General features: G+C 46.1%; 1 protein-coding gene across 13 annotated transcripts in view; it reads right to left on the bottom strand.

Annotated features, from left to right (window-relative positions):
• DTX3 (deltex E3 ubiquitin ligase 3) overlaps nt 1-13,309 on the bottom strand; it is a 223,453-nt gene that overhangs the window by 69,105 nt on the left and 141,039 nt on the right. For all 13 annotated transcript variants that reach the window (XR_011026106.1, XR_011026105.1, XR_011026104.1 and 10 more), the window contains one exon: nt 578-795. Coding sequence is in view for 10 of the 13 variants with exons in the window: in XM_068267449.1 (XP_068123550.1) it covers nt 578-795 (218 nt within the window). In the remaining 3 variants the exon portion in view is untranslated. The remainder of the gene's footprint in view (nt 1-577; nt 796-13,309) is intronic.

Genomic DNA, 13,309 nt, shown 5'->3' on the forward strand with positions numbered 1-13,309 from the left:
TTAGTCTTATACTTACCAGGTCTGTGGATTTTGTACAAAAATAATCCAATTCCCAACTCCTCCGTTTATGAAACCACCGACTCTACCTCCAACTCCAGGTACCCAAAATTGCTCCTACTCCGACTCCACTGCCCTGGGCCTGTGGGCTGTATTCGGCAAGTTAGTGTTTAGAATCCAACCTGCATTGTTTTCCTCCCTCTCTGCAGAGTTGCAAGCAGTGTATAATGATGCACGTGGGCCAAGTTGAAACCTGCCCCCCACTGAATCGATGTTTCCAGCGCTAATCTTCATGGCCACAGCAGCGTCATGTGACCCAACTTCAGTACGTGCCAGTGTGTCACATGATGACGCTGTGGAAATGGAGGCTGGAAGCAGCGATTGGGTGAGTTCAACCTATCATTATGCACTGCTGGCAACTCTGCAGGGAAGGAGGGAGGAGAGGAACGCAGCCGTGACTGAAAAAGTTTGCCAACCCATGGTTTAACCCAATTGTTCTGATCAGTTTTTAGCCTTGGAAAAAATTGCATCACAATACCACTAAGAAAAACCAGTGTAATAAGACAATCAAGACACTTACAGTTGTGGGCCTCCTGTGCAATTAGTTTTATGGTGGATATCGTTCCATGTTATGACGTTAGGTCTTCCTGTGGTCATCGAGGTCCCAATGGTAAAGGTCAGACGCTGATCAAAGGCTTTCTTAAATAGTGTCAGGACTTTGTTTCCCTCTGGGCAGTCCGGTAAGTATGCCACACGAGTTGTTCCTGGATATCGAACTCCAGGATTCGGGTGCTCCGTCTACAGAGAAAGATGGAGAAGTGTTACCAGATACGGCAAATTAGATTAATTTAAAAAAGAGCCTACTTATCGAAAAAAAATACTTATTTTGTTAAGTGCACTTAAAACCCAAAGTAACTGGGGTTACAAGGTTTTTAAGATTAAGTTTTCATTATTAATGCAGTATAGCTGCATTATGGATTACTAGTTGAAAGGCCCGCCCATTTAAAAACCATAGTTATGTAATATGCACACTAAGTAAAAAGATGTGCAGTGGGAAAATAAAAGTGTGATACTCAAAATCAGTGTAGCTTGCACACAGAAGCTCTCTGCACAGTTTTGGAAAGCTGAAAGGTGCAGTTTTCTGTCAGCTCAGTAATAAAATTCCAAGGTTGACAGGATCTAGCGTGTGTACAACAGCTCCCAACCACCCTTATTGTGCTGACTCGACTGAGCACAGGCTGTGGGCATTGTTCTCCTACTTACCCTGCCTGCTGTCATACACAGCAACAGCAGCCCTCCTCCCCCACACAGCGTGTGTGTGCGTGTGCGTGCGTGTATGTGAAAGCACTGCTCTTGGCAATACAGTATAATATTAGATAAAGGAATGTATTGAGCATTGAACGCAATGGGGTTGATTCACTTAACCGTGCTAAAAATAGCACGCCTTATCAGAGATAGCATGCCTTATCAAAGATAACACGCCTTATCAGAGTAGCACAGAGAGAACTACGACCTTATGCCTGCTAATTGGCAATTGTACTCATCCTGCCCTGAGCCCCTGCGGGTTCGTAGTGCTAGCCATACTACTCTGATAAGGCGTACTCTCTGTTAAGTGGCTGGATAGTGTAATGGTTAAGGGCTCTGCCTCTGATGTAGGAGTCCTGGGTTCAAATCCTGGCTCTTCCGACTCGGTAAGCCAGCACCTATTCAGTAAGGAGTTCATTGGGCAAGTCTCCCTAACACTGCTACTGCCTACTGAGTGCGCTCTAGTGGCTGCCTCGCAAGCGCTTTGAGTCCGACAGGAGAAAGGCGCTATACAAAAAAAGGAATTATTATTATTATAATTATTATTAAGGCGTGTCATAGCACGGTTTAGTGAATCAACCCCAATGAGTTTGCCGGGTATCTCCACCCCCTTTGGTTATAAGAGTCAGAAGGCTGCAAGTGAAGCGTGTGAATGTCTGTATATTAAAAAAAAAGTAGGTGTTCACACACAGTTAGTGGCCTGGCACCACTTACACCTGAGGAAATAGGGACACGTAAAATGCATTTTGATCAGTATGCATATTTTGTTTGTCTGCCATTGTTTGCCTTGCAATTCTGACAAGTCTGCTTGGATACTACTTTCCTATCAGTCCGATTATAATGCGCAGGGAATACAAACACTTTTTATATTCTGCATTCCTTAAAAGCACTTTATAAAAATGTACATTTTTACTACCAAATTATGAAGCAGTAGCTCTACCCTTTGATGAAAGCATTAGCCAAATAGAGTTTTCCTATTTCTGGCTCGTGTCCCGTCACTCCTGAGTCTCAGCACAGTGGCAGCAGGCCACAATATGCATTATGAGAACAGCAGAACAGATTACCACTCAGGTGCAGGTAAAATCCTATTTGTAATGGAATGGAGTCTGTGCACTCTATAGTCTAGCTTCTGAGGGTAGATTTGATGTAATTTGAAAATAAGGATTTTTACCCTTTACCTGTCAAATTAATAAAGGATTTGGGTTCAGAAAAGGCATAAAAGTGTCACCGATTAAGAGTTATTTATCTGTGCAACTACTGGACATTCTTGTCAGAGGAGACTTTTCTTGATCTTGTTGGAGTTTGCTAGCAAGCACAGAGGACAAGAACCCATACCTTCAGCCAACTGTTTAACATCATAAAACAAGAATTTCAATTATTTTGCAGGCTGTTGTGTGTGGTCTTTGGTATCTTATCTCAACTTACGGAGGCAGGAAAAAAAAAAGAAAAAAAAAAGGGACACTATGCGCACCCTGGCAAAAAGTGGGCGTGGCCAAAATGTACATGAACCTGCTAGCAGGGCTCTCCCCTATTGAGACTTTTGCTCTATATGAGGGGGCACGGTTTATGCCCACTCCAGATTGTAAGCTGGGGGGGGGGGGGGGGAGGGGGGGAAGCTCCATGGCTTAGTAAGCACCCCTCATTCATTAAGTTTGAAATGGAGTATCTCCGAAATCGTTCCACCTACTAGAAACCCAAGATTTGGAGGGTGAGCAGTCAATCCACCATTCTTGTCAAATTGTCGACCACTAGCTTTGCCGGTTTCTGAGATATGTTATATGTACCCATCTCTGGAAAAAGCAGAGTGATGGGATCTGCATTTTGACATGGAAGTGGCAATTTGGGGCGGGGGGGGGGGGGGGGGGGGGGGGAGGAGGCGGCGCTGCTCCTTACCCTCCAAATCTGCAGTATGTAGGCGGTATGGTTGTGTAGATACTCCGCTTAAACTTTAAAGTGAACCCGAGGTGGAAGTGACATGGAGGATGCCATATTTATTTAATTTTAAGCAATACCAGTTGCTGATCCTCTGCCTCTATTACTTTCAGCCATAGACCCTGAACAAGCATGCAGCAGAGCAGGTGTTTCTGACAATATTGTCAGGACTGACAAGATTAGCTGCATGCTTGTTTCTGGTGTGATTCAGACACTGCTGCAGCCAAATAGATCAGTAGGGCTGCCAGGCAACTCATTCACAGGTGATAAAGCAGAAAAGTACACAGGCAGAGTCAGATGGGGAGAGATGATTAGAGAATAGCATCCCTGACTGTGAACCTGTGATGCGTATACCTCAGTGCATTGCTATGGTAACACCAGGGAACTGTTCATGCTAGCTATTGCCAATGTTCTTCAAAATTGGGCAATAGTAGGATATTATGGTAATTAGTTTCTTGGCAGGTCAGAACAACATTGCTCATTTCTACAGTAAATAAATGGAAATGTCCTTTCCTACTTTCACTTCCTGGATGAAGAAGAAAAGAATACCAGGATTATGAGGGGATGTTGCTGGCTGCAGGGGCTTAGTGCATAAGGTGGAGTATTGTGATGCCTTTATCTTAGAAACGGCTAGCTGTTTACTGAACCACTCCGACATCTCCATTACAGGATGCAACCCTTGCAGGACTATCTGGTGCAGATCAGCGACTACCTTGACTCTGCACCCCGGGAGAGCCTGTGCCTATTACAGGTTTATTACCTCAACCTCAAATTCAACAGAGCCATGACAATTACACAAGGCAAGAGACTTTTTGTTTTTCCTCTGACAAATTTTAATAGTACTTTTTACATAGATTCAACGCAATTTGGTACTCCGCATAGATCTCACCTATGGATGGACCTGTACTGGCACCACATTACAGTAACAGGGTTGCTCAGTACACTCTGATGTACGGTCCATGCTCAGTGTTAACACTTCAAGAACACAATCCTGGCATAAACAGAGAACTCATTACACTGATAGCTGCCAAACATCAGGGCCCAAAATGTTAGTATGAGGAAGAGTGCTGCAATATTAAAGGGTAAGACATCTTACTGATGTTCATTCCCACAGGAGGAAAGAAAAGAAAAAAAAAATGTTGTAGACGAGGCCTATAATTAAAAACCCCTAAGCTACCTGATCCGGGGGCTGGGCAGATCAGGTAGCCGCAATCCCCGCCGCTCCTGCGGCTTGCACTGTCCCACTAGGGTTGCAACGGTATGAAAATTGACGGTATGATAACCGTCAAAAAAAATACCGTGGTATGACAGTATCACGGTATAACGGTATTACACAATTATTCTCATAATAAACACCTATGGTACCAGACCGGTACACAACACTTGTGCAAATGTGTGCACCATGCAATTTCCCATCAGACAGATGGGTCGACCACTCTACCTATACTAGATAATTTCCGACAGATCCGATCGGATCTCCGATCGTTTTCCTGATCGATTTTCTCATCACTTAGATGATCTATGCAAATCAATCAGAAAAACGATTGGAAATCAGATCAGACCTGTCGGAAATTATCCAATTCGACCCATCTATCTGACATGAAATTGCATGGAAACTTCCTGAGCATGCCCTAATCCATGGAAAACATCAACAATACGATAAGTGAAGGTCAATTCAAAATTGCCAACAACAGTAAGTACAGGGCTAATTGACACTTCATGCCTGGCCCTGGGCTGGGTACCAGACTGGTATTCAATATACACTAAGTCCTATGTGCAGTTGTGCACCATGCAATTTCCCCACTTTGAAGCTGCGTGGCTGGAGCGAGTCTCGGCCGGGCCATGAGGCCAGGTGTTTGAGTTGGAGTGGGCAGCCGCAGGGCACTGGCCACTGGGTGGCGAATCTGGCGATGCCCTTATTTTTTGAGGGCGACACTGGCTCCTATGTTTGCCTTACTTGGCTTGTTGCTGGCTGCGGCCCAGTGCTGCTGGCTCCCTCCTGGGTCGTACAACGCCTATGCAGTACTTTTTGCAGAGACACTGGGCGGGAACAAGCGTCATTGATGACGCCAGGGTTCAGGAGGAGTGCTCTGCCGCTGCGTAGTGCGCCGCTGATGGCGGCCGTCTTTGCGTTCCAGCGGGACGCGCGTCATGTCCGCCACCTGCGCAGGGAGACTGAGAGCCGACTCGCTGGTGAGGTGACGCGAATCCGGAAGCGGAAAAACCGGTATTTTGAAAATGTGTATGGTATGATAACCGTACACGTTGAAAGCGCGATATATCGCGATACCGGTATATCGCGACAACCCTATGCCCCACTTTAACTTTTGTGATCTCTGGGTCACGACGCTAGAAGGAGAGATCTGTCTCAGCGTGCAGGGAGGTGGGGGAGCAGAGAGTGGGAAGGGAAGAGAGTGGTGGTTGGGAGGGGGGACACAGAGGCATGTCATGAGGCAGAGAACACGCCTGTGTCCCATCTGCCCCCTTGCAAACATTAAAAAAATATAACAGCAATTGAATAAACCAGTAGCACATTGGCTTACTGAGTTATCTTAAGATTTTTGAATGTTTCCAAGAAGTCCTTGAAGGAACAATATGCCCCAAGGTTACTACTACAGTATTAAGTCTGTTTCTTAGGCTGATTCCAATCCTGTGACCAGATTTTGAAAAGGGAGTTTTAGCTGCAGAGGCTTCATTTGGCATACAAAAAAGAAGCATTAGGGCTTTCTGCTTACTTTAGGTCTGGAAAACATTGAATGGATATCCACTGCTGATCGGACTGACTGGAAACGGATAATATCAATCAAGTGTACCCTGACCTGGCATTCCTGATCGAGAAATCTGTCAGTGTGTATCATTAGAAGCTATAAGAAATAATCTTTGGCTTTATCCTCATATATTGAACAAACCCCCACTGATCATAGAAATCCTGCAGACTAGTTGAAACTGCAGCACAGCAAATCTTCACCCTAACATTTCAAATTTGCTAACTAATGCATATTTTTCAAAACCACAATACAATCAGTTCATTCGCCTGAATCATCTTACTTCAGAAATTACCGTAGTTTCGAGTAGAAGTAGAAAGATGTGTTTGGTCTGATTGCTGAATGATAAAACTGAAATTCTGCAGATTCTAATGAAGTGATAAATATATTTCCATTACATCTATCTTCTGCTGAGCAGAAACTCATTGTACAATAAATGATACTGCTCCTCATACTTCCTTCAATCAGTGTCATCAGTCCTAGTAATCATATCTATACAGCACTTGCATATGTAGAAATAATGGTGTCAGAGAAAGGCAAGCAGAGTAACTACAAACACTTTTAGGTTTTTAACAAAGAAGACATTCTCCCAGTGGTCAATGACTTTTGGCTAAATTTAAAGTGGAACTGTAAATAGATTAAAAACAAACTCACTTACCTGGGGATACCGCAAGCCCCCCAGCAGCCATCCTCTCCCATGCCGGGCCTCTGTCCTCCAGTCTCCGCTCTGTTCCTCAACTTGCAAATCGAGTCCAGCGCAGCTCTGCCAAGCGTATCCTTTCTACGCTTTCCCATCTACAATTGCGCTATTGCAGACTGGAACGTGAAGGATACGCATGGCCAGAGCCGTGCAGGCGCAGTGGCTCGGTGGCGAAACAAACTAGCTGGCGGCGGGAGAACGGAGGCTCGTGAAGGACCGGCACGGGACAGGATGGCTTGCTGGGGACTGGCAGAAGCCCCAGGTAAGTGAAACTGGTTTTTTTTGTTTGTTTGTTTTTTTAGCCATTTACAGTTCCGCTTTAAAGGCTTCTATTCCATTCTCTTCATTCTTGATCTTTCACCACAGTAGACCACCCTTTGCTTCTCCACATCCTGTCCTGTTCTAAGCAGCCAGTTCTCTCCTGGCTTTACTCCTGATCACTCAGAGAAGACCTTCAGAGTTTTACATTTTGGCACCTCCTTGCAGCCGCTCTCTGTTGGGGTACTTCAGGGTTAGGTCCTTGGACCCCTTCTCTTTCTATACCTATGGCATTGGGCAACCCATCGGCTATTTTGAATTTTGCTATCACCTATATGCTGATGACACCCAAATCTATCTCTTGGCTTCTGATATACCTACACTAACAACACTCCTTTACGACTAGCTCTAGGTCATCTCCTCTCCTTCATTTACTCTTGCGTTGTAATATAGCCTAATAATAAACCTAATATAGACAAAATTGAAATGCTTACTTTTCCGCAATGTTTTATCGCTGCAGCCTGACAATCAATTAAGGCAACACCAGATTAATCCTTCTCCCAGGCATGTTGCCTAGGTGTAATACTGTACTCGACTCTCCCATTCAAACTGCACATTGACAATATCTTCCTCCTGCCACCTCCACCAAAAAACAATGTCCTGCATTCACCATTTTCTTACCCAAGGCACAACCAAAAGATTGCTTCACATCTTGATACTGCAATTTTCTTATCTGTAGACTACTTGCTTGCTCACTGGCTGTACTCCAGTCCATCATCACTAACGCCCCTTTCTTGTTTCACTAATGCTAACCCACTGTCAGTTTCTCTATTGGCTGTCTATCAGAGGATACAATTCAAGATCCTAACTCTCTCCTGCAAAGTACTTTACATTCTAACTCCTACCTACTTCAATTAGATACCATCCTGCATTAAACCGAGGTTTAACAATATTCAGTCACCTAGTCCAATTCTAGCATAACAGACTTCTCTAGAATTTCTCTCCTTCTCTGGAACTCCCTTCCACAATCTGTTCATCACTCACCCACCCTTAAAGGAAACTGAGCACATTCTCTTTCAATGGAATCTCTCCTGGCATAGAAGCTGCCATGTTCCCCCCTCCCCTTCTCACATTCCTTATTTACAGAAGTCAGAGAGGCTATCTTGACACATTGACACAGGTCTTTGAAGAAACAGTTCTAATTACTAACCCCCTTTGTTGTCTAATAGCATTGTTTACCTTTTGGTAATTAGCCCAATAAAACAATTAGGAACCTGAAAGCTTTGCGGCCTAGGACGGCCGGGCAGCCCTGCTGAAACAGGGTAATTAATCTACTTTGAATGTAAAATACAAGGTAAAATGAACGTTTATTTTAATAATTAAACAGATTGTCGGCATGCATTTTTCATGTGCTATAGAAATGTCCTGAATGATAAAAAAGGTGCTCGGTTCACTTTAACATATTTAAGTGCAACCTAAAACTCCCCTCTTTGTGCAACCATATAATCTCACCTAGGAACTGGCCATCTACTACCATACTACCACATTGTACACAGCTGCTTCTTACCAATAGTTCTACCCCTTAATCCCTTAGAAAGTAAGCTCAAATCTTCATGGGCAGGGGCATAACAACAGACCCTGCAAGGGATGCAGTTGGGGGGGGGGGGGGGGGGGGAAGTGGCAGAAGCTGCAGGGTGTCCTGTGGGGGAGGGAGAAGTTGATTTTCCCTGTCCTGAGAGAAAAAGCTTTCTGCTGTCTGCACAATTTTTGTAATGACTGCATCTGCTCAGCCACTGATAAGGAATCATACAACATTTTGCAGACAAAGATTGGTAGACAGTCCCTATTCAGTGTGCAGCAGGGTTTCTAGTGCTGTCTGCTGTAGTGATGCTTGAAGAGTCTGCAGAGCCAGTTCAGCTCCATCAGAGATGGACAGAGTGAATGTAATAAGCGGAGGCTGGAAGCACACATCTGTCGGGTTTCTGTATGCGTTTTCTGCAAACCATGTGTGTCTGTATGTGTGAAATCATGCAAACCATGCATGTTTTATCACAAAAGGTAATGTAATTTGAAAGAGAAAATGAGTGCAGTGCTTCACTGCTGTCTGTTTTATCTGCATAGAGAAAACACATTCAAGTGTGCACTAGCCAATGGAATAACATTGGTTCCCAGTTAACCAGCCAGAAAGCAGGGGGTGATTTCTAGTTACGCCCCTGTTCATGGGTCTCTTTCCGCTCATGTGTTTTTACTGCTGTGTAATATAGGTACTTTTTTCCTACCTCTATGTACAAATATTAGCTGACCTGTTCAATTGTGCATTGTGCTTGTTTTGTAGCTGTCTGTCATTTGTATCTTCTATTATATAGCTCCATGAAAGATGCTAGTGATATTAAAATCCAAAATAAAATAATAATAAGAATGATCAGTTATTCATGTACTATGCCGATACCTGTCAGTCAAAAACGAACAAACTCAGGTTGCGTAAAGATGTAAGAAATAAAAGAAAGTTGAACAGGCATGTCCTTGAGAATCATCAAACAGCTTTCATATAATAACGTATGCAGAGAACTAGGTGTCTGAAAAGTGATTGTGAAGGAATAAAAGACAATTGGAAAAGGTAGGACCTTGAATATCACCATACGGATTTCACATAAGGCTGCTTGCTGAAAGCCCAAAGTCTAGTCTACAGATAAAAAAAACTGCCAGGACCTTGGTGCTCCCAAAATAAAATGTATTAGAGAAATATACCAGCCTGATTTTTAAAACCGGTATGGTCAAAAAAATAACAGAATTTAAACAAAGCACTTAATTGAAACTTTACCTACACAGGTAAGCATTATTAATAATGCTTTGTGAGCATTTATATGCAAATATGGTCATAATTAAACTTCATGATCCATCCTGTCTGACTTAAACATTAGGGCTTTTTTCACACTATAAATATGTTTGAGATATAATGCAATGCATCTAAATACATGGTGTCATGTTAGCATGCATTAATAAGTATTTATTTTGTAATAAAGACATAAATCCCAAATTCTATTATAAAGAAGAAATAAAGGGATATAATAGAAAACTGCAAACTATGATGCAAATCTAAATCCAGCAACAGAGAGCACTGATGAAGCCAAGATCTAAGTTGGGGAAAGGCTTAAACTGCTGCTGAAGTTTGCCAAATAATAATAATAATAATTTAAATAAGTGATTTAGTTTGTGTTTGCATTTGCACTGAGGGGTTATTGAAGAATACACGGGGATCGCGTTTGTGCATATTGTAATGTATTATTTTTGCTTCCAGTGACTATAAAGGAAGCACAAAATGCATAAAATGGAGCATGCATGGTGTTTGCATATTTCAAGAATATAAGCAGTGCGTAGCCGAAACGCTGCAATTGTCTCCTTTAGGAATATAAACAGTTTGTAAAAATGCATGAGTTTTCCACTATGCATTAAAGGGGCCCTATGGCGAAAATTATGCTGTTCCTTTATTTAATATGGACAGTATAACACTTTCACCATTGAGTTAGTGTAAAAAAACAAAACAAAAAAACAATTTTAAACACGTCTCTAGCTCCCTGCACAGGCGCTGTGTTATTAGTGATAAGAATTTGACAGACTAGCTCTCTGCTGAGTTATAGATGGCGCTGGGTCAGCTGCCACGGCACATAGCTCCTCTTTTCTTTGCTTTTTTTTTGCTCTTTGGACTATTTTGAACATTTTTATTTATTTATTTTTTTTTGTTATATTGAACATTTCTCTGCTATATTGACTTACAGTGCACCACAGGTCTTCCGTGCCTGTGATGCACACAGTACGGACAGGCACATACCTCTATCTCACAGTGGAGCCCGCACAGCTCTCCGGATCCCGCTGCCCGCCGTCAGGCCACCCACGTGGAAAGACAGACACACGGAGGCACACAGAGTCCACACACCTGGATCGCTCCAAAACCTGGCTCCGACAGACACTGTGGAACTCCACATCCCCCTGGGGCCCCCAGCCTCCTGTGAGCCACCCCACAAGACCGCGCTGGCCGGCTTGGCCCCCCTCCACGTGGCCTGAAGCAACGGAGAGGTGCCCGCACACTGTAGCCGACCACCAGGGCTGCCTCCCCTACGAGCTGCCTCCCCTGCAAGCCTGCCAACGTCAGAGCCTGGAGCCCCATCGGAGCCCGGAGACTGCAGATGCAGAAGCACCAAAACACACACAGCAGCCGCCGACAACGGAGAGACACCGCTCTCTGGAGTCCCGATTCCTCATAGACTGCAGCCTGCCATCAGTCCTCTGGCGCCGGGCAGGATAGCACAGCAGAGCAGCCAGGCACCACACGCTGCCGATAAGCAGGGGGACGGCGCTCTCCGCAGCCTGATGTCCTGCGGCCTGAAGCCTCCCATCGCTGCTGCCGCTGATCTCTGGCCCATGCGGCCACCCACGTGGGGACCACGTGGAGCCGCATAGAGCACTACAGGCCGCTCTCACCACCGCCTCCGCCGGGCTCCCAGCAGCGGCTCGACCCAGCAGCAGCTCGATCCACCCACTGCAGCTGGAACAGCCCTCTGCCGCCACCTCGGGCCCCCCAAGACCACCCACGTGGAGGAGCCTGCTGCTGCTACGCCGGACCACTGCTGGCTGACACCACCGGACCACCACCGCCCAGGAGCTCCTCCATCCAGTCCACCGCACCCGGACCCAAGAACCCCAGGCTTCACAGACTGGCAACAACTGCACCCCTCACAGACTCCGCACAGAAAGGGTAAGGGCCTAACTCTCTCTACCACCCTTCCTCCCCTATGCCCAGCCTGCTCTTCCCTATGCCCAGCCTGCTTGCTGCTGCATTCTCCTGTCCTGTGGTGTACGCTGGATGTGAATTCTGGGCTGAACTCAGTGCTGACTGCTGAACTTTGAGTCTGATAACCTAGCTTGCTTGCATTCCCCTGATCTGCTACCTTGTAGTACCTGCTGTTGCATACCCCTGAACTGCTTAACTGCTGGCTAGCGTGCTATTGGGGGGCATCTGCTGCCAGCATATACCCAAGCTGTGCTGCCACAGCTGAACTTCTGCTGTGTTCATGCTGAACTTTTTTGATCTTGGTTGCGCACGACGCTGTCCAACCTGTGCACGCACAGGAGAGGTATACGGAAGGCCTCCACTGCGATGCCATGCTCTACCAACTCTCCCTGGCGATCCACCAACTCTCGCCCCCACACCAAGGTCTATGGCCCACCCACTGCCACGTGCACTACATACACCAGGGAGCAGCTCCTGCAGTGGGAACCACGTGGCCCCTCTCCCCCTGTAGCCAGGCTCCTGTCCAAACTAGTCTGGAATCACATACGACAGATCCTGGATCCGGCCCTGGACCTCTGGGCAGGCCAGCGGCGTAGAGGCTGTCGGGCAGGAGCCCGTGTGAGGCTTAAGAGGAAAGGTCTACGATCAGCCATCCCCTCTGTCCTCCTGGCAAATGTGCGTTCCCTTCCTAACAAGCTGGATGAACTGCGTCTCCTCTGTGACAGGAGAGACCTCAGCAAGACAACTCCAGTCCTCTGCTTCACGGAAACATGGCTACATGGGGACATACCTGAGAACGCTCTCCATCTCCCAGGCTACAGCCTCACTCGAGCAGATCGAGACCCTGGACTCTCCGGGAAAAAAAGAGGTGGGGGTATCTGCTTTTATATCAGCTCATCATGGTGCCCCGCCTCATCAGTTCTCGCTAGGAAGTGCTCCCCTGACCTTGAACTCATACTTATCAACTGCAGGCCGTCATACTCACCACGCGAGTTCTCCTCCTATGTCCTTGTCGGAGTGTACATTCCTCCTGACGCTGATGCCAAATCTGCCCTGCTGGAGCTAAGTGCAACCATCTCGCGGTGGGAAACATCCCAGCCAGACTCACTATTCGTCATCATGGGGGACTTCAACAAGGCCAATCTTCGCCGGGAAATGCCACACTATCACCAGCACGTGGCTTGCCCCACCAGGGGCATGAACACCCTCGACCACTGCTACACAGCACTGAAGGATGCCTACAAGGCGGTCCCAGAGGCGGCTCTGGGCTCCTCCGATCACTGCCTCGTCCATCTTATCCCCACCTACAGGAGACGCTTAGAATCGGCAAAACCGACCCTCAAGACCACCAAAGTATGGACAGACGAGGCCAAGCTTAAACTCCAGTCCTGTTTCGACTGCACTGACTGGGAGTCCCTGGAAGCGCCAAACCTGGATGTGTGGGCCGACAACGTCGCCTCATACATCGGTTTCTGTGAGGACTCCTGCATACCAAGTAAATCCTTCAAGGTCTACCCGAATAACAAGCCGTGGTTCACCAACAAGCTACGGCAACTCCGGAGA

Source organism: Hyperolius riggenbachi, chromosome 2 (genome assembly GCF_040937935.1).
Source record: "Hyperolius riggenbachi isolate aHypRig1 chromosome 2, aHypRig1.pri, whole genome shotgun sequence".
In the NCBI taxonomy this organism is placed as follows: Eukaryota; Metazoa; Chordata; class Amphibia; order Anura; family Hyperoliidae; genus Hyperolius; species Hyperolius riggenbachi.